At 50.6% G+C, this 26,629-nt stretch overlaps 1 protein-coding gene across 1 annotated transcript in view; it reads right to left on the minus strand.

The window, feature by feature from the left end:
- LOC119954158 (Down syndrome cell adhesion molecule-like protein 1 homolog) overlaps positions 1-26,629 on the minus strand; it is a 636,717-nt gene that overhangs the window by 60,568 nt on the left and 549,520 nt on the right. Inside the window, exon 24 of the mRNA XM_038779115.1 lies at positions 24,978-25,076. Coding sequence (XP_038635043.1) covers positions 24,978-25,076 — 99 coding nt within the window. The remainder of the gene's footprint in view (positions 1-24,977; positions 25,077-26,629) is intronic.

The raw sequence follows: 26,629 nt of genomic DNA on the forward strand, positions 1-26,629 counted from the left end.
TGGTTAATTCCTGTTCCAATTTATATCTGTGAATGGAGGCTAGCCCTCAAACCCTAGAAGCTCCGGGGCAAGACTGGAGGGTTGGCAACCCCACCTCATCCACTAAGCGAGTAAATGTCCCAAAGAGTTCAACTAAGTTGGTGAGACACAACCTTCTTTTCCTGAGAAGCTTCTGTTCTTCAACCAACTCGACCTCTGCAACAGATTAGAGATGCAGGAGAGGTGCTCCAGAATGGAATATTTGCACTGAATTTGCAAACGCATTCAGTGTTAAAGATTAGTCACAAATATCCTATTTTTGCTGCGACTTCCTGCTCTCCGAAGCTTATGTTGTGCGCTGCGATCCAAGCTTTCATCATTAGTCTCTGGGCAGTTCCCTTACTTTTAACACAAAGCAGTGGTTGTAGTTACCCATTGATTGGCTTAAGTCTATGAAAAGAGATCCTTTTTAACTGGGTCCTGTGGGAGCTCTCTGAAATGTTCGGCTTTGTACTGGATTACCAGAGTGTGAGGGCAAAAAATAAAGTGTGCCTTACATTTTACAGGATATTCATCAAACAGTAAACAAGCAGACTTACAGCAAGGTCATAAACTCCGACAGCAAAGGAAATTACGACCAAACCACCCTTACAGTTTTGTCTATTGTGTGGCCCCTTGCCAAATAGCTTCTTGAGAACCTAAACAAATGAGAGGTTGACCAGGCTACCTGCATCCACCAGCTGCCGACTGTGGAGGGATTTATTTTTTAGCTCCCATACATTAGGGAAATGATGGGCAAATCTTGGGGCGGGATTCTCCGATCGCCGATGCGAAAATTGCGTTCGCCGATCGGCCGGAGAATCCCCATTTACGCCGGAATTGGGGCGCCGTTTATGCGATGCTCCGCCCCCTCAAAAACACGTACTCGAGGAGTAACGCTGCACGTCGTCTGGACGGCCTCAGGACGTCACCTGAGGCCCTCCCCCCGATGCTCCGCCCCCGATGGGCCGAGTCCCCGACGGCATCGCTCGCGTGTGTTCTCAGCTTTCGGGGACCTCGCATGGCGGCTGCGGACTGAGTCCAGCGCTGCCACGATTGGGGTGGGGGGGGGGGAGCCATTCCACAGGTTGGGGGGGGGGGTTCAGCGGGGGCTTGGGGGACTGGTGGGGGGTGGTCCGGGGTGGCTACAGGGGGAAGTTTTTGGCAGGCCGGGTCCACGCGCAGCCGGTGCCATGTTGCACATAGCCGCAAGATCGGAGAATCCAGCTCCTCATCTTTACCCGCTTTTGGGCTGGTACTGTGCGGCTGTGCTGTATCCCTCCTTCTTTAATATACCATTCAATGATACACACACAGTTTCGTGAGTACCACCCTTTTTTAGTTAAACGAGGGCAGCTGTCCCAATCCCGAAGACTTTGGTAAGGCCTCAATGGGCACATCTCTCCGCATCTATGCCATGGATGTCCCTGCCTTGAATTTATGTCCCATGTATCCATCTGCAGTTCAAATCTGCTGACAAGTTATCAATTCATGTGGAAGTTACACTTGATTAACCTGCAATTTTACCCCCCCATTCACCTCAACAGATGGTGATCAAGGAGGCAAAATGTCTACCCCATGCAGTTCCAATGGGTAACATCTGTTTCAGTCACAGCTTTTTTAACTCTAAACCTTTTGGAAGCCGAGTGGTTAAGATATTAGGTTCGCAATGCAGGAGCGGTCAGCCGGAAGAATGACGGGGGCAGTGACGCTTATGGCGAGCAATCCCACCACGGCCGTTATTGGGATCCCCGACCTGATTCTGTGCCTGTTAACTGCCTGTACCCAGGCCTTCCATTCTCTCAAGGTGGAGATCCAGCATCCAAGATCTGCCGTCCAATCAGACAGCTGGTAGTGCCAGAAACGGCACAAGGTGTTGGTGCAAGGACTGGGAAGGTTGTCTGTTTTTCCCAGGGTGCTCAGTCAGGAGGGACACCCCTCCCCCCTTCCTCTTCCATCTCCCAAAATGGACACTGAGCCAAACTAAAATGGAAGGCTGCTGAGAAACAGACAGTTCAGCCAGAACAGCAGTCTGCAAAGAGCAGTTTGCATTCTGCAGCAGCAGAAACCAGTTTGGGCTCAGGTGAAGAGACCTTAGCTAGGTGCAAATGGCAAAACGCTTTGCATGCTAATGAGGCCATCAGACTTGAACACCCACACAATAGATACATTTGGTTCTGAATGGACACATTCTAATCAAGACCCAGACATCGAGGCACCAGAAACCTCCAAACAAAAGGACATAAGAAACGCCCCCTCCATCACGGAGACCCCCTCGCATTGGGGAATTAATCCAGTATTGATAAGAAATTGATCCAATAGGTAGAGCCCGCCCGAGAAGAGGGAAGGACAACGGAACCCCTATAAAAGATAGGGACCTCGTGTTGTCCGGTCTGTTAAACCTGTGCTCCGGCCCCGACTGACACCTGGTATCCTGACTCCAGCCGTTGAGCACCAGCCGCCGAAACCGTAAGTTCAACGCTCGCTACGCGATCCAAGCCCACTAGACTCCCAAGTGCCAGAACGCTTGCTGAAGGCTGCAGACAAAACCAGGACGAAGGCCTCGTTCTCTGACCTTGCCTGTTCCTGTTAGATAAGTATTCTGTTTGCTTATGTTTAGTTGTAGCTTAGTCTCTTAGTGTGTGTGTGCATGAGTATTTATTATTAACTGTATAATAAATATTGATCGTTTGAACTTGACTAATCGGTGTATCGTCTTTATTACTTTGAATTTGACCTTGGAATACTTGTGACGTTGCCTATACGGCAGCTGGCGACTCCAGAGCTTAAATAATTACATAGAACAGAGCCTAGCAGTGTTAAGCACACGTCGAACTCGGAGGCGTGTTAATACACTCCAATAAACGCGTTTTACGCCCATAGTAAAACGTGCAACATTTAGTGGCGACATCCGCCGGGACCCTGTTGTAAGTGGAAACACCACAGTGTTCAGGACCCTGAAATTTGAATTAGAACTCCAAATTGCAGAGAAAGAAAGAGATCACAAGTATTCAAGGTGTTCAAATAATAAGCGAAATTCGGAAGTGTGTTTAGTGCATGCGTACTAACAGGGCTGTAAGGTAAAACTGAAAGCTTTTTGTTGCGACAAACTTTCGGTAGTTTTGTAATCGGAAAATAGCGTAAGCCGTACCCTTTTCACGAAACACCACCCCAACAACCCCCTGTTCCAAATTATAAAAGAGAGTCAGAGGAAATGGCCATGCAGGCAATGGAACGTCTGATGGATCCAGCAAAGTTTGTGGTCGCAGCGACCAGCAGCAGTAGCAGAGTAGGCCAGTGTCCCACGTGGGAGCTGGAACTCCGCAAATATCTGCAGGGAAAGGGATGGCCCCTTTGGAAAGAGTTTGTGCAAATGAGGAGACAGGTCCCGGGAGTATAGGTCATACTTGGTGGGAGAACCTCTCTCAGATACACAAAAAGAGTTTAGGTAAAGCACGCAAGCCGATGGCGATTGTGTCCTGTTTGGCACAGTTGCGAGGCGCAGAGGAGGTCATCAGGACGCTCCGGGCAGATTTAGAGGAAAGGAACCGAATGAGTAAGGTCGATGTCAGGGACATCGAGAAAGAAAACCTGGATCTTAAAGGGAAGTTGGCAGAGAAGGATAGAGAGGTGGATGATGCCAAGAGGGCTCACCAGTCTTGTCTAGCTCATCTGAGCAGTTCCCAGACCCAGTATGAGAAAGCCTATCAGGACGTGCAACGTGCCGTTCTGATAAGACAGGAATCGGAAAAGCAGGTGGAGGCATTGCAGAGGCAATGTTCCGATCTCAAAGCAGCTTTGAGAGCACTCCACGCTGCAACGACCGAACAAAGACAAAGCACAGTTGACCACGCGAAATGCAGGAAACAGATTGCGGAACTGCAATCTCTGCTTTCGGTGCAGAATGGCTTCCAAAGCACCTTTGGAGCTCAGTTAGATGGGGAAAACGCCCCAGATTGGCAGGAATTAAGCGAGACAGCGCAGCGTTATGTTCAGGGAACATGTGCGCCCGCAGCTCAGCAGAAACGACAGGCACCCCAACCCCCCACAGCTCAGATCATAACCGCACCCATGAATCCCGTAACCACACAGAGGAAAGCCGAATCAGAAGGCGCCCCAGACATAACTTACACCACCCCTTTAACAGTAACCCAGCTAAGGGACGCTTGTGAAAAGATCACTCCGTTCCTCCCCACCGCAGACCCCCACCAGTTCTTTGCGAAAGTAAAACAGCAGGCTACCATGTACGGCCTGGATGAGAGAGAGCAGGTTAAGCTCACCGTGCTGAGCTTAGACCAGAGTGTAGTGGCAGCCCTCCCCGACCCACAAAACGTGGCAGGAGGCAGCCTAGAGGAGATGCACACTGCTATTTTAGATGCCATCGGGTACAATAGAGGTGACCCCGTAGAAGGCTTGAATAAGTGCAGGCAGAAGAGATCTGAACACCCCACAGCATTCGCCGGAAGGCTGTGGATTCACTTCAGCGCAGTTTTCGGACAGCTAGATAGAGCGCATTTAACCCGCGAAAACATGGTTAAGTGGACGCGCACAATTATCTCACACGCAACAGAGGCAGGACAGAGCGCTTGCAATAATTACGACCCCTCAGAAGAGGCCCATAACGAGAAATGGGTCCTCAAAAGATTGTCCCGCGCTTGGGAGCAATCGCTTCAGGCAAAAGCAAAGGTTAGATCCCCAGAAGAGGCTCAGGCTGCTGCAGATATCCAAGCAGTCAGAGAGCACCAGAAGCCCGCATGGGTAAATGAAGGCAAGAGCAGCCCTCAACAGAAAGGACAGGAATGCTATAACTGTGGACAGTTAGGGCATTGGGCAAAAGAGTGTAATGCACCCCAGCGATCTCAGAGAGGCCAGCAGACAGGCACTCTGAACCGCAACAAGGCAAAACCCATCCACAATGTAGCAGTACAGTCAGGACCCACCAATGTTGACGAGACGAACTGACGGTGTTCGGGCTCCCCCACTTGGGTCTGTGACACACTATGGGACTCATCAGGGAGGCCCGTAGTCACGGCAAAAGTCAAAGGGAAGCCCATAGAGTTATTGTGGGACACAGGAGGATCCCGCACCACCATTAACTCCACAACCACGGCACACGCAGACACGTGGCCGACCACCTCCACCATCACACTTAGCGGGTTCACCGGACACTCGCAGCAGGGACATATCACAGCACCCGTAGCGATCCAGCTAGGGAACATTAGCACAAGGCACCCCGTAGTTTTAGTAAATCTTCCCCGGACAGCAGAGCACATCCTGGGGATAGATTTTATGAACGCCCACAGCTTGTCGTTCGACCCAGTGAACCAGTGTGTCTGGCGAATGGCGAGATCAGACAGAGCCCCAGCCACCCTCACAGTAGGAGACTACGCTAATCGGATTAGCGCAGTGGGAGAGTACTCATTCGACCTGACTACACTCCACACCGACAGACAAATTAAGGCCCTACTAAACAAACACAGGACAGCATTTGCAAGTCACCGTCATGACTGTGGCAGAATGACTGGACAAGTTCATGTTACCGGACAGGACCCCCGACCGCAAAAGCAGTATAGATTTCCCCTCGAGGCAGAGGTGGAAATAGAAAAGGTTATAGGCAGCTTGTTGGACCAAGGTGTACTGAGAACGGTAGCCTCCACCAACAATGCCCCTATTTGGCCAGTGAGGAAGCCCGATGGATCATGGCGTCTGACCATCGATTATCGGGAACTCAACAAAGTAACCCCCGCAGTAGCCCCAACGGTAGCTACTAGTCCCGAGACCATGCTCAAGCAGGGTCTCAACGCCAAGTACTTCACGGTATTGGACATCAGTAATGGATTCTGGTCAATACCATTGGCAAAAGCGTGCCAATACAAATTCGCATTCACTTTCAAAACTCAGCAGTACACGTGGACATGCCTCCCACAAGGATTCCACAATTCCCCCTCCATTTTCCACCGACAGCTGGCAAGTGGATTAGAGAAATTTTCCCGACCCGATTGTCTGGTACAGTATGTAGACGACCTACTACTGCAGACGGACACAAAGGCAGAGCACATTTCGCTTCTGGCCGAACTCCTAGAACTCTTAACTGAAATTGGCTGTAAAGTTAACCCGAAAAAGGCCCAAATATTGGAAAGTAAAGTGATGTATTTGGGATCAGTCATCACGCACGGCAAACGCGAGATCGAATTCAAAAGAATTGATTCGATCGTCAAATTGCCCCTTCCCCAAAATGTATCAGCCCTCCGGTCGTTTTTAGGACTGGTTGGCTATTGTCGGAACCACATCGACGGATTCGCGACAAAAGCCGCCCCACTTTCAGACCTCCTTAAGAAAGAAGCCCCCTGGGAATGGCTTCCGCAGCATACAGGCGCTGTGGAAGAGTTGAAACGAGCCCTTAGTGCAGCACCCGCGCTGCTAGTCCCCGACCAACTTTCACCGTACGCAATCGAGGTAGCTAGCACAGATCTAACCCTCTCGGCCGTGTTGCTTCAAGAACGGCACGAGCAGCTAAGACCAGTGGCTTATGCCTCCCGACTGTTAGACCCAGTAGAACAAGGATTTTCAGCCTGTGAGAGGCACCTCCTTGCTGTCTTCTGGGCAGTACAGTATTTCTCCTACATTACCGGACTAAACCCCATCACCATTCTAACCGAACACACACCCACACAGCTACTACTAGACGGTCGACTGAAGGACGGTTCAGTTAGCCAGATTAGGGCAGCTAGGTGGACCCTACTTTTACAAGGACGGGACATTACAGTGAAACGGACACGCACCCACACATACTTAGCCGACAACCTCCAATACCCCGGACAGCCCCATGACTGTGAAATTGTAGCTCCCCTGCATAACACAGGACCCTTTTTAGCCAAAACACCCCCCAGGAAGATAGGGAACCCGAAACAAAGCCCCCAGCCCACAGACACGTGTGGACCCTTGAGGATTTATGTAGACGGTTCCTCCACAGTTTTAAATGGTGAGCGTATCACAGGATGCGGCATCTACGTAGAGGACGCGCAGGGGCGCGCTCTCGAAGAAATCGCTCTTAAGTTACCAGGTCACTTAGGCGCGCAGGCAGCAGAGCTAGCAGCCATAGCGTACATAGTGGACCACCCCGATTCTTTCCCCAGCCCAGCAGACATATATTCAGACAGCTTATATGTCTGTAACAGTTTAACAGATTTTCTGCCCCTGTGGAGGACACGAGGTTTTGTCTCCGCAGACGGAAAACCCCTTCCATCAGCCCCTCTACTCCAGCATATTTTAGCAAAAGCGAAGGACAGGACCTTCGGCATAATAAAAGTAAGAAGCCACCATAGGTCATCACCCCCTGGGAATGTAAAGGCCGACGCATTGGCTAAGGCAGGTTCCAGGAGAGGACACTTATGGACCCCCCCAGCTAGCGCACCAGCTACCGCCCCTGTGAGCGCAGTCCAAGTCTCACAGACTGATATTAAAGATCTCGTGGCAGCACAAAAACAGGACGGAGACCTCAGGGAGGTTTTCACGGGAAACTTTGTGCCTGCGTACGAGCACTTTAAACACGCACTGACCACACATGAGGGTGTGATCATTAAGGACCAACTTTATGTGGTCCCACAGCAGGACAGGAATCAGATGATTGCCTTGTTCCATGACGGACACGGGCATCAGGGAATTGATGCAACAACGAGGCACCTCAGGCAACTCTGTTGGTGGCCTAATCTCAGGAATGATGTAACGCACTACATAGAGAATTGCCTGATTTGTGCTCAGAATAACCCGGAGCGGTATTCTAAGAAAGCACAACTTCGGCATACTCGCCCAGTTAACGGCCCTTGGACAAACCTCCAGATCGACTTTATAGGTCCATTGCCCCCTTGCAGGAATGGCTATAAATACGTTCTGGTGGTGATAGATACCTTTACCAAATGGGTAGAGGCATTTCCCTCACGAACAAACACAGCTAAGACAGCTGCAAAGATCCTGACCCACCACATCTTCACGAGATGGGGTTTACCCCGAAGTATCGATTCGGACCAGGGATCTCACTTTACAGGACGGGTCATGAGGAACGTCCTGACAATATTCGGAATCAAACAGAACTTCCATATTGCGTATCATCCACAGTCCAGCGGGATTGTGGAGCGCATGAATCGGACCCTAAAAACTACCCTTAGGAAAATGGTTCAAGAGAACAATTCCACATGGGATTCAGTGCTCCCATTTGCACTTATGTTCATAAGGAACACTGTCTCCACATCTACAGGATACACCCCACACACACTCATGACCGGACGCCCTATGAAAGGTTCAGAATTCCTTTTAGGACTGGACATGACAAGCCCCGAAGTGACGGCCCTCACACATGAAAAGGCAGTTAAAGAACTAGTTGAGACTGTGAGGTCTGCACAGATCGCAGCCGCAGTCCAGCTAGGGAAACGCCGACAGCAACGTACTGCCTGTTTCAATAAGACCGTCCACACCACAGAATTCCAGGTTGGGCAACAGGTAATGTTATCTGTTTATAACCCCAGCAGTTTTTTGGCTCCAAAATATTCCGGCCCCTACTCAATTTCGGACAAAATTAGCCCCTCCGTTTACAGAATAAAGTATCCTAATGGAAAGACCGCGTGGTTCCATATAAACCAGTTGAAGGCATATGGAACACAGGCCAACCATGCCCACCATGTCCTGCTGGATGCAGCAGAACACTTCACCCCGCCCACCAGAGACACCTTTCCACCATCCCCCTCACAGACCAGTTCATCAACGGACTCGCCCACGACTCCGCCCACAGACCACTACAGACCACGCCCCGACACGCCCACAAGCTGCCACAGCAGAGACAGTAGGACAGACACTGACTCTGAAGACAGCGACACCACACAGCCATACAGCCCACACTGCACCAACTACGACCCCGACTCCAGTGACCCCATGGAAGTCACTTACCTTAAAAATCCAGAACCACCACCCGACCCCGACTACCCCGACAACACACTCGACGCTACACAATGGCACAGGGACAATTCCTACAGACTTGTCCGCAATGACGAGAGTGACCCCCGGTCACACAACTCCAAAATAGCATGCCTGATCCACACAAGGGTGTGGGATCCGGGAGAGCAGGACGACACGGTGTCTGACTCCCGACACGGCAACCCCTTTGTGACCCTGTTCACAGAGGCAGATTCAAAGTGAGGTGTCCAGATGATGTAAGATAGGAATCGTTTGAGGGAAACGATGTCCTTTCTGATGGAACCTGCACGTATGTTTGTCTTCGTTTTATGTTTGTTTGTTTTCAGGAATGTACATTGTTCAGCAGGAGGATGGACATCTTCTTTTCAGCTGAAAAGATTGTGACCACCTCACATGCACGTTAGTTTGTCCGCAGATACTTCTGAGAACTTCGGTTTGATTGGAGATCTTTTCCAAAGTTGTAAGGCCACACGCCAAATAGCTTGTCCGCAGATATTTCTGAGAACTTCAGTTGTATCCTCTGGTGAACCGACACGGTTCACGACTTGTTCCCTGTTTTCAGAACGGAGCATCTTGGCTCCCTTGGTTTTTTAGGTGCCCCTCTATTCGGCGAAATAGAGGCTGCAAGTCATGGTAAACACATTCGTACCCGTTTTCTCCAGGTTACTCAGGCAGTGGACAAACGGCACTGAGGACCCGCCCTGTCTGAGAACCAACCCTTGGTCAGCCAAGCTCGGGTATGGCACAGCACGCCCTACCCGGGGATCCCATCCAACTCATACCCGTAGCGGCCCATACGCAACTCATTCGGATGTTTCTTTCCAAATTTTGTTTTCATTTTAGGTTAGGTAGCCCTTCGGCCGCCATCCCACATGCTATTTACATCCGGAAACATTCGGATGGTAAATCAGCAAAGCCTGCGAGACGGCTCGCAGAAGGAAGGATTGTTAGGTGTATGCTGGTCTTTAAATTCGCTTTTTGAAAAAAAAATGAGGGGAGTCACAGGGTGTGACTTGGCCAGTCATTTTAAAGGGTCAATTGGGATTTGAAAGACAGATGCACTAACAAGTAAAGGTCTTAAACTGTGTATTGACAGATACTGTGCTTGATCCCAAAGGTTTCAAAGGACGAGACAGAGGTCGAAGCCAGGATTGTCAATACCGGAGGAAGAAGGAAGAGAAAGAGGAAGAACAGCAAAATGATGGAAGCCCACTTATTACTATTTAATGTCATATGTATATGTGTGGAAACAAGACACGTTTCCCCCACAACCCCCACCGTAAATGTTAGTACAGCAAACCCCCAGTGCTCAGCTCTGATCAGCGAGGTTCAGACCTGGTGTACTAAATTCATGACGTGGTACTCCATGTCCTACATAATCGAATCACTGTTGGTGATTGCGATCCTCACCATCCTAGTGCAGACCCTCAGGTTGAGGAAATGGAAGAGGAGAGCCTCTCGTTCCAGCACCTCACCCATCTATAGAGTGCAATCCCCCATCTTCGGATTCCACCAAACCCCTCAACCCCTCACTGATTACAACACTCTGTAAATAAAATTCAGCCATGTATTATATTGTTCCATACTCGACTGCCGAGTTGGGAAGTGTGATGTTGTGGTGTGAATGGTTAAGGTTTAGAGTGATTACATGTTTAAGTTAAGGTTAAGGTTAATAGTGATAGGTAGAGGTTCCCAATTGTAGTAATGCATGTCCCTTTGACATAGGGCCAAGTAGAAATGTTAGTTAAAATTTTTTTTCTCTTCTTCCCATAGTTTAGAACAGAGTAGAACAGGAACTGGCAAGAGGTCAGAACACAAGGAGGCAAAGTACATAGGTGATCCTTCACAATAGTATGATTGTGAGGATCACAAGGAGGGAATGTAGCCATGCTGGCCACGCAAAATGGACACTGAGCCAAACTAAAATGGAAGGCTGCTGAGAAACAGACAGTTCAGCCAGAACAGCAGTCTGCAAAGAGCAGTTTGCATTCTGCAGCAGCAGAAACCAGTTTGGGCTCAGGTGAAGAGACCTTAGCTAGGTGCAAATGGCAAAACGCTTTGCATGCTAATGAGGCCATCAGACTTGAACACCCACACAATAGATACATTTGGTTCTGAATGGACACATTCTAATCAAGACCCAGACATCGAGGCACCAGAAACCTCCAAACAAAAGGACATAAGAAACGCCCCCTCCATCACGGAGACCCCCTCGCATTGGGGAATTAATCCAGTATTGATAAGAAATTGATCCAATAGGTAGAGCCCGCCCGAGAAGAGGGAAGGACAACGGAACCCCTATAAAAGATAGGGACCTCGTGTTGTCCGGTCTGTTAAACCTGTGCTCCGGCCCCGACTGACACCTGGTATCCTGACTCCAGCCGTTGAGCACCAGCCGCCGAAACCGTAAGTTCAACGCTCGCTACGCGATCCAAGCCCACTAGACTCCCAAGTGCCAGAACGCTTGCTGAAGGCTGCAGACAAAACCAGGACGAAGGCCTCGTTCTCTGACCTTGCCTGTTCCTGTTAGATAAGTATTCTGTTTGCTTATGTTTAGTTGTAGCTTAGTCTCTTAGTGTGTGTGTGCATGAGTATTTATTATTAACTGTATAATAAATATTGATCGTTTGAACTTGACTAATCGGTGTATCGTCTTTATTACTTTGAATTTGACCTTGGAATACTTGTGACGTTGCCTATACGGCAGCTGGCGACTCCAGAGCTTAAATAATTACATAGAACAGAGCCTAGCAGTGTTAAGCACACGTCGAACTCGGAGGCGTGTTAATACACTCCAATAAACGCGTTTTACGCCCATAGTAAAACGTGCAACAAAGCCGAGTGGTTAAGATATTAGGTTCGCAATGCAGGAGCGGTCAGCCGGAAGAATGACGGGGGCAGTGACGCTTATGGCGAGCAATCCCACCACGGCCGTTATTGGGATCCCCGACCTGATTCTGTGCCTGTTAACTGCCTGTACCCAGGCCTTCCATTCTCTCAAGGTGGAGATCCAGCATCCAAGATCTGCCGTCCAATCAGACAGCTGGTAGTGCCAGAAACGGCACAAGGTGTTGGTGCAAGGACTGGGAAGGTTGTCTGTTTTTCCCAGGGTGCTCAGTCAGGAGGGACACCCCTCCCCCCTTCCTCTTCCATCTCCCCTGGGCCCGTAAGGAGATTCTACTGACGGCTCCCCACATGGCAAAGGCAACCCTGGCATTTGCAGAATGTCAATGGCTGTGGGGTAAAGCCCTTAAGTGGTCCCTAATTGGTACTTAAGAGCCTAAGTTGGCCTCTGGATATTTGAGTTTCCTAGCCATTGAGATAATTACATTGATGCAAGAAACCAACAGACACTCCACCGTGGCACCAGCCCTCCCGTCTACAAGCGAAAAACCCAACTGATTCACTAATGCTCTTCGTGGAAGGAGGCCCACCATCTGCTCTCAGCCTGGGTTACACATGACTCCACACTTGGGCAATGCGGCCGGCTCCCTGATACCCGGTGTAAGGTCAGCACGTTAGAACCAATAGCTGCAAAGTACAAGAATAAAGTTGGGTGGACCACCATGTCCTGAGCACCACATCAGGAGGACAGAGATGATCCCATTGATGGTCCCATCAATCTTTCGTTGAGCGAACTGGGCGTCATTGCTGCCCTGGCAATTCTAGTTGCCCTGATAAAGGGGCTGGTAAATCTTGCCAAGTCCACCTCACGAGCAACTGGTGCCTGAGTTGGGTTTGTAGATGGAACGGTGGCTTGATTCCCTCCATGAATAAAAGAAAGCGTTTCATGAGTTCACGTTAAAACAGAACCATAAATCATAACAAACTGAGTCAAAAAATGCTCTTGGCACTAAATCAGGTAAAGGCCATGGGCCCAGGTTGGGCAAGCTACAGCACAGGTTGCTGTTTAGTCATTTTCTTTGCAGCCTGTGGGCAGCCCTGTGGCCAAATCTCGAGACAATCCTCCGGTATCTCATAACAAAGCTTACGTGCGCACTTGGTTAAGAGAGATGCACTGAATGGAGTCAGAAAGGGTATTCATGCCTCCAAGCAAGGCCCAGGGCACACTGTAGAAAATGCACACCGGAAATCTGACAGGGAAAGGGAATCGAGTGCTCCAGCTGCTCCAACTCAATGTGTTAACTCCTCATTGGTCTAGTTTTCCAGACTGAACATTGCGAACGACGCCATATAAACGGCAGTATTTATTTTTGTGGGAATGTCCTCCTCCACACCAGCTTTTCCTGTATTCATTTCATCCAATGAGCCAACAGCCCCAGGCACAGGAATTCCTGAAGTAATAACTCTGCTCCCAATTGCAGGGAAGCCCTCAACTTTTAGACATCCTCCTTATTCTTTCTGCGCTAAGTTTCAAACGCACGTCCTCGACAACCGCATCTTGATCTTTTTTGCAAAATGTTCTGCTGCTGCTCATTAATCAATTTCTGAAGGGGTTGGGCCATTCTGAGTTATGCTAAAAGACCAGAATCCAGATTGTAACATGGGGCTGGGATTGGGGCGGACAGTAATCAGCTCACCCAGCTCACAACTCGAAACTCAAATCCTTTTAACTCCCGGGGCTCGTGTAGATGGACCAGGCCCGACTTCTGCCCCTCTCCCAGGGACAATCCTATGAAGTTGCTGGGTGGGAACCTGGCGAAGGTGGCCAGAGCCAGCGATCCAGAGCAATGCCTAACGCTAATGATGTGGAGATGCTGGCGTTGGACTGGGGTGAGCACAGTAAGAAGTCTTACAACACCAGGTTAAAGTGCAACAGGTTTGTTTCAAATACGAGGGGCGCGATTCTCCGCAAATGCGGAGAGTCGTGAAGGCTGCCGTGAAACTGGCCGTGTTTCACGGCAGCCTCCGCGCCCCCTCCCGGGACCCGATTCTGCTCCCCGGTCGGGGCTAGCAGCGGGGCCCCGTGAACCTCGGCATCGCAGGCTTAGCGAACTTCGCTAAGCCCGCGCGCCAAGGGTAACGGCGACTGACGCGCACGATTATGTCAGCCGCGCATGCGCGGATGACGTCATCATGCATATGCGTGAAACCCGCGCATGCGTGGGCCGTTATGCTCCTCAGCCGCCCCGCGGACTGATCCAGCGGGGCGGCGGAGGAACAAAGAGTGCGCGGGGTTCGGACCCGCTGCCCGCGATCGGTGCCCGCTGATCGCAGGCCCATGCCACCCTTGGCACGGCCGTGGTGCGGCCGTGCCAATCAGTGCCATGGTTCTCGAGAACGGCACTTTGCGGCCGTTTTCACGAACGGTGAGAGCAGGTGTGTTGGAGTTCGTGAAAACGGCCGTAAAGGCCTGGGAAATCGGCCCATCGGATAGGGGAGAATCGCTGCTCGCTGTAAAAAAACGGCGAGCAGCGATTCGTGTCGTGGGGCGGCCGTGCGGGGGGAGAATAGCGGAAGGTCGGGAAAATTGTCGGTAAGGCCCTCCTGCTATTCTCCGACCCGTCGTGGGGGGTGGAGAATCGCGCCCGAGCTTTCGGAGCACTGCTCCTTCCTCAGGTGAATGGGCTTCTTCATTCACCTGAGGAAGGAGCGGCGCTCCGAAAGCTCGTATTTGAAACAAACCTGTTGGACTTTAACCTGGTGTTGTAAGACTTCTTACTGTAACGCTAATGAGGAAGAGGGGGCTGGGGTAAGGGGGCGGGGGGAAGGGGGGGTGGCGGGGGGGAGGGGGCGGAGGGGGTTGGTGGGCTGGGTTGTGTTAGGTGGTGTCAGGGGAGAGAAATCCACGGCTACATTTGCTTCTTCAGAGGAAAGCGGATGGAAGAAATTCCCTTTGCCTTATCAGTGGGGAGATGGGATGCTGATGACACAGTGGTAATGTCACTCTGGAACTAGTGACCCAGAGGCGCAGGCTAATCTTCTACGGACATGGGACAGGGTTTAACAAAATGGGATCGAAGTCCCATAGCGAACATGTTTCACTGCACGTTCCCTGACTCTCGCAGCACTGAGAAACACAACACGATGAAATGGCACCCGGGTTCGATACGGGGCCTCAGTGGGGAAAGCATGGCTGTGGCCGCACATTGCCCCGTTTTGTGCACTGAGGAGTTCCACTCCCCGAACGTCTCAATGTAGCAAAAGATCAGGATGCCATTGTTCAATGGTGTCCAGATCTCTGGAGCCCCCAAAGCTACCCCCAACACACCCCCCTAAAGCCCCAACACACTATGGGAGGTGGAAGGGACGCCCTCCCCCCTCCACCCCCAAGCCACCCGCACAGAGCATCCCGGCCCAATCGTCACCGCACAAGAATGCCAGCTTGGCACCTTGGCTGTGCCCCTGCTAGCTGGCAGTACCAGGGTGCCCAGGTGCACCAAAGGTGCCAGGGTATCACCCTGTCCAAAGGGCATGCATCAAGGGGCCTCCAATCCCCTGAAAGACCCCGAGGAGTGCTGTCCATCTGGCCCCCATTTCTGGAGACCAGTCGTCAACGGCACTCACCTGAGGTCTCCAAGGCGAACGGGATAGATCCCAATGCCTCAGGTACCCCAGGGGACGATATATTAAAGTGAGACTAGCTGTCTCGTTTTAATATGCAGATTACCCAAAAGTGATCCCACTCACAATGGGTGGGATTTACATCGCAACATCTCACGAGATTGCGTTAGATCTCGTAAGGTATTGCGAGCCAGTTAGATCCTGGGAGTGGGGTCCCTAGCTTCTATCAGCCACGCTGCGCCACAGCGAGCTGCTTTCCCGGCCCAGTGTGGCCTTTCGAGCTTGCCCATTGTTTCAAATTCCACCTTGGCAACTGTAAAATCCAGACTTTGCCCGGGATTCTTCGACCCCACGCCGGGTCGGAGAATCCCCGGGGAAGGGGGGGCGCATGAATCGCGCCACGTCGCCCTGATGCCAGCTCGCCGATTCTCCAGCACTGATTCTCGGGCGCCCACGGGATCGCCGCTGCGCCGGTCGGGGGGCGGTGAAAGCAGCCCACCCGGCGATTCTCCAGGCTCCGACGGACCGAGTGGCTGCCGAGTTCGGCCGAGCCCCGCCGGCGTGGGTCACGTATGGTCCCACAGGGTGGGACCTGAATGTTCTGTGTGCGGGGGCCGTCCTGGTGGGGGGGCGGGGAGATCCGACCCAGGGGGGGCCTCCACGGTCGCCTGGCCCGCGATCGGGGCCTACCGATCGGTGGGTGGGCTGGTTCCGCGGGGGCCTATGTTCCTCCGCGCCGGGCCCCTGTAAGGCTCCGCCATATTGCCCGGGGGCCGGCGCGGAGATGGGAACCCATGCGCATGTGCGGAATCACGCCGGCCGTGGTGCCTATGCGCGGAATCACGCCGGCCGTGGGTCGCCGGCTGGAACTGCGGGGAAAACTCCAACACCGACCTAGCCCCCTAGGAATGGGAGCATACATGATGATTGAGGACCGTTGACGCCAGCGTGGTTGGTGGCACTTTTCACGCCGGCGTCAGAACCTGGCCGTGTGACTGGAGAATCCCGGCCTATAAATCCAGTCTCAGTAATGATGACCATGAAACCATTCCCGATTGTCATTAAAAACCCATCTGGTTCACTAATGTCCTTCAGGGAAGGAAATCTGCCGTCCTTACCCGGTCTGGCCTACATGTGACTCCAGACCCACAGCAATGTGGTTGACTCTTAATGGCCCTCTGAAATGGTCTAGCAAGCCACTCAGTTCAAGGGCAATTAGGCATGGGCAACAGATGTTGGCCCAGCCCAGCGACGCCCACATCCCATTGATGAATAATTTAAAAAAATTAACTAGGTCTGCACCTGCCTCGTTCAAGGACATTTCTAATTGGCTGTAAAACACATGTTAAAATGTCAAGTTGTGCAGGTCCAGCAAGGATCAGGTGGGTGCCAACCCCATCAGGGTTAGGGGATGAAAATCGAGGCTCAATAATCAACTTGCCCTTTCCACCAACCCTTCGCTCCCACGTTTTTTTTAAAATGTTTTTATTACGGTTTTTCGTTTTATTTTTAAAAATAAATTTAGGGTACCCAATTCATTTTTTCCAATTAAGGGGCAATTTAGCATGGCCAATCCATCTACCCTGCACATCTTTGGGTTGTGGGGGTGAAACCCACGCAGACATGGGGAGAATGTGCAAACTCCACACGGACAGTGACCCAGAGCCGGGGTCGAACCTGGACCTCGGCTTCGTGAGACAGCAGTGCTAACCACTGCGCCACCGTGCTGCCCTTTCGTTTTATGTAAGGGTATGTGCATTGGTTACAAGAAATTGCCATTCATATTGACCCACCCTTCCCCTCCCCCCCCCCCCCCCGGCTTGGTCCCTCCCCCACCACCCCCACCCCTTTTTGTTGCTTTACGATATTTTCATAGATCTCATATCATACAGTGGGCGATTGAGATCTCTTTACATATATGTGGTTTTTCCCCCTTCCCCACCCCCCTTTGTCAATTGCCCCCCCCCCCCGCCACCCCCCCCCCCCCCCCCCACTCCCCCATCCTGTTTTTGATGTTTCTTCGGGGGGGGGGGGGGTTCTGTTCATTGTGGCCTTGCTCTGGGCCCTCTGTCGTCCGTTTTCCAGCCTCCCCTTCCTCTCTCCCTGGCCACCCTCCCCCTTCCCAGTCTGATCCCTGCAGTCTCGTTGGCTCCCATATGCCCCCCCTCCCCCTCGCTTATCGGCTGCTGGCTTTGAACAGGTCCTGGAACAAGTTGGTGAATGGCCTCCACACTTTGTGGAAACTGTCCTCTGACCCTCGGATGGCGAATGTGGAGACATTCCAACAGATCAGCCAGCCAGTCTGCAGCTGTGGGCGATGCTGCCGATCGCCAGCCGAGCAGGATTCTCCGGCGTGCGATTAGGGAAGCAAGGGCAATGGCGTCGGCCCCCTTCTCAATGAGTAGTTCTGGCTGGTCCGACACCCCAAAGACTGCCACTGTTGGCATGGCTCCACCCTCACAACCTTGAACATTGCCTCGAAGAAGGCAGTCCAGAACCCGCCCGGTCTGGGGCAAGCCTAGAACTTGTGGGTGTGGTTGGCCGGGCCTCCCTGACACCGTTCACATTTGTCCTCCACCCCCGGGAAGAACCTGCTAATTCGAGTTCTTGTCTGGTGTGTTCCAGGTCTAATTCACTCTGGGTCACTGTCCGTGTGGAGTTTGCACACTCTCCCCGTGTTTGCGTGGATGTGCAAAGATGTGCAGGGCAGGTGGATTGGCCGCGCTAAATTGCCCCTTCATTGGAAAAAATGAACACACTTTTAGCTGCATGAGAGACTGAGCCTTGCACATGTGGAGGTGGAGTTAGCCCTTTTCAGTGCTTCGCTCCAGAGACCCCACCCTATTTCCACACTCGCATCTTTTTTGGTGTTATTGATGATCATAGTTTCGAAATCTTATTGAACTCTTGGCAAGAGGACCCTGCACTTCATTTACAGAATGTAACACAATCTAACTGACCACACAGGGTTAAATATTACAAGGCAAATGGAAACAAGGGTTAAGACTGTACTGGAGCCATCTTATCCAAACCTTTGCACAGTTTCTTTTTTCTGGAAGGATCAAAACCTAAGGAATAAAATGGCAATTTCCTCACGGTAAGCAAACGTACTGTACCATCGCCTCAATGGAGACAAAGGCATTTTACTTGCGTGCACGGTTTTTAATATCAGTAATCCAATTAAGGGAAAAGTTTATCAACAAGACAAATTTGAAAGAGAAGGGATTTGAGTGATGGGTGTGGGTAATTAATTGTGTGCTTGTAATTAATTGCTGGGATGGTTTCGCTGCTTCTCTGCCCCCACTGCTATGTTCCCGCAGCTGCTTGTTGGTCTATGTATTAAAAGGGCAGTAATGTTATTACCGCACAGGAAATTACTGCTGAATGGCCTTTCGTCTAATTCACTGCTGGAGGATTAATAACAAAGAAAGGTTTGCGCTTCACAAACCACCTCCGGAGTCGGGAATCAGCAAAGCAAGTTGGAGCGTTTCCACTTTTCCTGCCTGGCCCTGACTGCTTTATAATTCCAGATTCTCATTCATTGACCTTAAATTCAAGGTGGGATTTGATCCCATGCCCCCAGATCTTTGGCCTGTTCTTCTGGATTACTATTCCAGTGACTGTACCACTACACCACCACATCTCTCCCTTTGCCCCCTCCCGTACCCAGAGTGTAAAACTAACACTGCATCCAAGCTCCCTGGCAAGAGGGGTAAAAAGACTTGCATTTATATTTTCCCCAACCATTAAGCATCACAAAACACTTCATGGCCAGTGAAGTGATTTATTTTGGCAGTGCTGTTGTAATGTTGGAACATGGCAGCTAAAATACGCAGCGCTGACACCGACAAACAGCAACGTGATAATAACCAGATAATCTGTTTGTGTGATACTGACTGAGGGAGACATATTGCCCAGGACACTGGGGATAACTCCCCTCCTCTTCTTCAAAATAGTTCCAGGGGGTCCTTTACATTTGCCCAAGCAGGCCCTGAAAGACGGCACCTCCGCCAATGTGGTGCTCCTTCAGCCTTGATTGTTGCACTCACAACCTGAAGTGGGATTTGAACCTGAAGCTTTGTGCGCTAAGTTACAATTGCTCCCATATATGTGCCCATGGAGAAGGAGAATGCGAAAGGACAGTGTGATCAAGTTTCAACTTGGCAGCAATCCCTTTTAAGTCAGTTGAACACTATCGGACTTTTTAAAAAACACAATTGTATTGACAAACATGTCCCCACCGAACGTGGTACAAGAGCTTTTGTTCAGTTTGATGTCTTTTTTAATAAATTTAGTGTACCCAATCATTTTTCCAATTAAGGGGCAATTTAGCATGGCCAATCCACCTAACCTGCACGTTTTTGGGTTGTGGGGGCGAAACCCACGCAGACACGGGGAGAATGTGCAAACTCCACACAGACAGTGACCCAGAGCCGGGATCGAGCCTGGGACCTTAGCGCCGTGAGGCGGTTGTGCTAACCACTAGGCCACCGTGCTGCCCTCAGTTTGATGTTTAACATCCAAGCAAAAACATACTTGGTGGTTTACTCAGTTATGCACATGACTAACAATTAGTTTTCATTTTGTTAACACTCACTCAAGTCCGTGAACGGTTGGGAAGAATTTCATTAAAATGGCCTATTCAAAACTTTCACTTGACTTGTGATCACTCGGGAGATAGAGCAGGTTATTCAGCTCCTGTAGTTGGCAAGGCAGTAAGAACCAAAGAATATTCATCAAATTGTAGTTTAGCATTGAGAATTTAAACTACAAAGCTTGTTTATTTTAATAAGCCCTGGAAATGCCCTGTGCTATTGTACTGCTAGTTTTTTGATTGCTGAGGAAATTTCCTTCTTAATCAGTCAGAAACAAAATTTGTTGGGGTGATGGTTTTCCATTGGCTGAGAGATGAGAATGACCCTGTGCAACGCAAGTCACCAAACGGAATTCGGAAGTGAAGGTTTTATGTTCACGTCAGGACCAATAAGGAGTTCAGAAATCACTTGGAAGTAGTACAATTGTACTATTTAGGGTGTAAAGGGCAGAAATAACACCAAGGGGCTGGTTTAGCACACTGGGCTAGTTTGAAAGCAGGCCAGCAGCACGGTTCAATTCCTGTACCAGCCTCCCCGAACAGGCGCCGGAATGTGGCGACTAGGGGCTTTTCACAGTAACTTCATTTGAAGCCTACTTGTGACAATAAGTGAGTTTCATTTCATTTCAAGTCCTTTACGGGTACCTTATCACATGGAAGAAAAAGAACCAGCGATCTATCCACAAAAAGATGTTATAAAACTCCCCTCCTCCCACCACATTCGTTTCTTCTTTCCTCTCCCAGAGGATGTGAAAGTATTTCTCCCGCTAGGCCCTCACACACAGCAGCCTCCAGGTCAGGGCGTATAGGAGCTGCATTGAAAATTCCCAGGGACAGCGATTTGGCCTCTGCGCTTGTAAATCGCCTTCCGAGCAATATTTTGGCCAACTAACTGCTCCGAAGATTTCCCAGCCGCAGGATTACAGCAAATAAAATCATTTTGTTACAGATTACATCAACACAAAATGACCATCTCCAGGACAATTCTTCTTCCGCTTGGCCAATGCAATTGTTAAATAGACCAGGAAGGGCAGCACGGTGGCGCAGTGGGTTAGCACTGCTGCCTCACGGCGCTGAGGTCCCAGGTTCGATCCCGGCTCTGGGTCACTGTCCGTGTGGAGTTTGCACATTCTCCCCGTGTTTGCGTGGGTTTCGCCCCCACAACCCAAAGATGTGCAGGGTAGGATGATTGAACACGCTAAATTGCCCCTTAATTGGAAAAGAATGAATTGGATACACTAAATTTAAAAAAAAATAGACCAGGAATCGTAACAACCAAGACCAAATCACAGATTTTCCGGCGGTGTGTTTGCAGCAATAGAACATAGAACATAGAACAGTACAGCACAGAACAGGCCCTTCGGCCCTCGATGTTGTGCCGAGCAATGATCACCCTACTCAAACCCACGTATCCACCCTATACCCATAACCCAACAACCCTCCCCCCCTTAACCTTACTTTTTAGGACACTACGGGCAATTTAGCATGGCCAATCCACCTAACCCGCACATCTTTGGACAGTGGGAGGAAACCGGAGCACCCGGAGGAAACCCACGCAGACACGGGGAGAACGTGCAGACTCCGCACAGACAGTGACCCAGCCGGGAACCGAACCTGGGACCCTGGAGCTGTGAAGCATTTATGCTAACCACCAATGACATGATGAAACAGAGGCCAGTGATAACACTTGCTCATGTTTCCAAGATAATGTGAAAGGGATCGGCGTCGCAGAGGATTCACTCTGGCAAACGGTTCAAGTAGCAGGGCGTAGGAGCTAGAAAACAATTCAGGCAGAGTTTTCTTTTGCGCACATACAGGACTATCAGGAAAGGTCACTGAGGGCAGCACGGTGGCGCAGTGCGTAAGCCCTGCTGCCTCACGGCGCCGAGGTCCCAGATGACGTCCGTGTGGAGTTTGCACATTCTCCCCGTGTCTGCGTGGGTTTCATCCCCACAACCCAAAAGATGTGCAGATATATGGATTGGCCACGCTAAATTACCCCTTAATTGGAAAAAATGAATTGGGTACCCTAAAAACAAACAAACAAACAAATAAATAAATACATAAAAGGAAAGGTGACTGAACAGGCTGGTATTAATAGATTCAAGTCATAGCTGGATGGGCTTTTGGAGAGAGAGAAGGATTTGAGGGATAAGATGAGAAAATGGGTAGGTGGGATTGATCAACCAACTACAAAGGCTTGCTGGGTCCAATGGCCTTTTACTGAATACAATCTTCATGTTCTCATGTATCCACTAGAAGAGATGCTGTTATTTACTTGCACGCAGGGTACACCCCCCTGCCTCTGAGCTAGAAGGCCCCGGGTTCAAGTTCTGCCCCAGGACCTGTTGGCCATGGAAGGAGGGTTCACGCAGCTCTAAATAGGTCACTGATCACCCTGCAAAATCCTTCTAACACTCCACCTTTCACAAAGGAAGAAAAGAATGTGAAGATATGCAAAAGTGAAACGTGCGCAAAGTTTACCATCTCAGGCTTCGCAAACAATGGACTGAATTTTACGGGTGGTGGGGGCTTGACTTTCGCCATCCAGGGAGTTGGCGGGGAACCCTCTCCCTCGACTCTGACAGGCCGGTTGCCATTTTGCGCTCAAATGAACGTTGATTGGCAGCAGGAGGGACTTCCATTCTCACTTGGAAGGAGACGTCGGCCTATCCAGGCACAAGGCACAGCGCTGCAGTGGCCGGAAGAAACACTGCAGCAATGCACCTGCCGCTAAGTGTAGGGAGGTAAGTGGCAGGGGTCCTGGCGAGGGGAGGGTAGGTGATGGCCTGGGGGGGGAGGGGGGGGGGACCAAGCGGGCAATCTTGCGATAGATTCAGGGGGAGGGAGGACTTGAGGTGTCCGGTCTGTGAGGGGAGAGTGCCAGTCAGAAAGGAAATTCTGATGGATGCTCCCCTCCCCCCCCACCCCCCCCCGCCCCACGTTCTGCTCGATGTCCAGGATAATGATTGATTAACGTTCCTGAAATATCTAGTGACAGGCCAATGTGTATTTAGCAAACCTAAAATCAAATCTCAATGAACAAAAGGATTCCCTGTCAAAGGTATGAGGGGCTGGGTTTTTTCAGCTTGTGAAAGGGTAAGAGATGGGGCAGGATCGCTTTCACCCTGTGGTGAATGTGATTCACACTATATATAGTTGCCAATATCACTCCATGTATATGTGTTCGTTATCTACCCGTTGTAAGATCAATGCTGTATATAGTTGCCAATATAACTCCGTGTATATATGTTCACTATCCACCATTGTAAGTGCAGTTGCACTATCCGACCACCAGGGGGAGTCGCTCTGGGAGTACGCGAGAGTTTGTACTGGCTCCTCCCTTGGCTCTGCCCAGGACTCCTCCCCCTGGGACCGATGTATAAAAATCAGCGCCTTAGAGCCAGCCTGCCAGTTCATCTGGAGTTCAGCGACGAATAGGCTGGCTCTGTTGTAAGTGTATTAAAGCCTCTGTTCACACGTGTTCGCTGAATTGATGGTTGCATCACACCCTTCCCATCTTCCTGGGTCTGGGTCATTTACATTCACTCCTGCACGATGGGTTCCGACCACCAGGACTGAGACTGCTCCTGCAGCTGCCAGAGAGAAGGATGGAGCTTTAAAAGGGCCACACCGCCCTTGAAGAGGGGAATGGCCATGAACAAAGCTTTTAGAAGGTGAGACTCTGGAAATTTGAGCTGCTGGACTCAGTCCAGCGCCGCCACAGTCGGGGAGGGCTGATCCGTGGGCAGGGGGGACATTATTCGGGGCTGGGGGCACTGTTGGGAGGTGGGGGGGGGGGGGGGGGGGGCGGGGCCGGCGGGCTGGCCAAAGGGGGGGACTATTTTACGGGGCAGTTTACGGGCGGGCTGCGACGCCATGTAGCACGGGCACGGCCGCTGCCATACACATGTGCGGCCACGGACCCGGCAATTCTCCGGGGCGTATAGGCAGCTGGAGCCGGGTGCTCCACGCTGCCGTCCCGCTAGCCCACTGCGAAACGGGGAATCAGTGGCCGTTTTGCGCCAGTTTTCCTGGTATAAAACGTCGCCGTTCCCACGCTGGCGTGGGGGCATAGCCCCAGAATCGGCGAATCCAGCCCCAGGACTATTGCTACCACCCTTATCCTACTGCCACCTTCTAGTAGATGGCACGGGTGAGCTGCAGGAAGTAGGGTTTGATAGGAGGGAATTTAGAGATACTGCTTGGCCAAACACACAGATATTGTGTCAGGGTTGCTGGCACCTGTGGGACTGAACTCCAGTGAAAAGTGGTGAAATAAAACCTGATGGAAATGTTCTCAATGAATCATAGCCGGCATCATAGCTCTTCACCCTTTATCTGGAACTAGGTAAGAAGCCTTACAACACCAGGTTAAAGTCCAACAGGTTTGTTTCAAACACGAGCTTTCAGAGCGCAGCTCCTTCCTCAGGTGAAAGAGCAGTGAAGGAAGGAGCCGCGCTCCGAAAGCTCGTGTTTGAAACAAACCTGTTGGACTTTAACCTGGTGTCGTAAGACTTATTACTGTGCTCACCCCCGCCCAACGCTGGCATCTCCACATCATATCTGGAACTAGCCAGTGGACACCAAGCGGAATGATTGGCTGTGCTTTTAACACCATTCCTGGGAATGTCTCTACTTCACACACGAGGAGTGACATTGCAGTTGGGCGATTGACACCACGCAGGCGAACGTGACAGAGCAAAATCCCACAAACAGCTATGAAATGAAAACGCGTAATCTCATAGGGATGATGCCCGAAGGAATCCATGTGCCTTTGTTTTTGTTGGATTATCCCCTTTGATGTCTATCCAATTGTTGAACTAGCCAGTCACTTGGTTTATTGTTTCAACAGAACGGCGACTTGATCCAGAACTGAGAGCGGTATGGGGAGCAAGTGGTAGTAATGTACAGGACAAATAGCTCCACCTACCTCTGATGGAGCTGCCCCCATTGTCTCCAGGAATCCAGGCCAAGGTAATGGTGGAGGATGAGGTTCTGGACACCGTCAGACGAGGTTGGTCAGGAGGCACTAGGAAAAAGCAAATAAACGGTTGACTAAATAATAGCAGCACATGCTCCAAAGTGACTATTTAAAGCAAATTTAACTGATAGCGCCGCAAGTTCTTTAACAGTCCTTTCTGTTATAGATCAATTGTTATCATCCAAACCGCACTGAAAGGATAATAAGTCAACTGACTGCAAGGGTCCTTCGTGAAATGGGCTTAAGCAGTTCCTTAAAGTCATGGATTTTCAGCAAAACATTTGCTTTTAATCAAGCAGGTCAAGGCCATGGAGAAGGTAAAGAGGAAACTTGTTGGATTATTACCCAAGGATGATGGACCTCAGTTTATGGAGAAGCTAGAGAAACCAGGTTTGTCCTGCTCAGGATGGGAATGGTTCGGTGATTGAATCGAGGCATTCACAATTATGAGGGAGATTTGATCGAGCAAATAAGGAGCAGTGGTTTCCATTGGCGGGAGATTTAAGGTGTGGATGAACAGACTATGATCTGGAACACACTGCCTGAAAAGGTGCAGAAGCAGATTCGATAGTAACTCTCAAAAGGAATTGGGTAAGTACTTGAAGGGGGAATAGTTGAAGGGCTATGGAGAATGGGCAGGAGCGGGGGACTAATTGGGTAGCTCGTTCAAAGAGGTGGCATCAGTACAGTGGGCAAAATGGCCTGCATCTCTGCTGCATGGTTTGAAAACAGCCAATGACATTGATCCTTGGATCAATCTTCCATCACCCGACAAAACTTTGAGAACAAAGCTCAAGAGGAATTTGTCCTTGTGGACTAAAGAGAAGATGGTTGAATAATAAAGCAAAGAAGGCTGGTTGTACTGTCAGAGGTGTTACACGCTGTGTGATGATCACGATCACTGGTGTGTTTCTTCATCATACATTGAATTTAAAGCACAGGGAATTCAAACCAACTGGTTTTTGCTGGGGCTTATGCTCCACAGGAGTTATCTCCCACCCTATCTCATTGATTTCAGTTCATTCCTCATCTACATATCCAGATTCCTCTGAAAGGCGTCTATGTTATTCGGCTCAACTACTCCACGTAGCTCCAAGTTCCGAGGTCTCACCACATTCCAGGATTTGTGGATTAATGAATTTATCAATGACTACATTACACTTAGGAGGTCTTGTGACGCAGTAGGTAGTGTCTCTGCGTCTGAGCCAGGAGCTGCTGGTTCAAGCCCCATCCCAGAACTTGATGGCCAAGAAGGTGCGTTCAGAACGCGGGCAAACAGGTTGAGTGTGTCAACCTGCAAATCCTTCCAATACGCCAATGGCCGGCAGAGTTTTGCACGTTTTTCCGTGTTTGTGTGGGTTTCCTCGGGGTGCTCCAGTTTCCTCCCGCAGTCCAAAGATGTGCAGGTTAGGTGGATTGGCCATGATAAATTGCCCCTTAGTGTCCAAAGTTGTGTAGGTTTGCCGTTATGGGGATAGGGCAGGGGAGTGGGCCTCGGCGGGAACTCTTTCAGTGGGTCAGTGCAGACTCAATGGGCCGAATGGCCTCCTTCCGCACTACAGGGATCCAGGTTCTTAAGAGTGGGAGGGGCTCCTGGTCAG

Source organism: Scyliorhinus canicula, chromosome 19 (genome assembly GCF_902713615.1).
Source record: "Scyliorhinus canicula chromosome 19, sScyCan1.1, whole genome shotgun sequence".
Classification (NCBI taxonomy): Eukaryota; Metazoa; Chordata; class Chondrichthyes; order Carcharhiniformes; family Scyliorhinidae; genus Scyliorhinus; species Scyliorhinus canicula.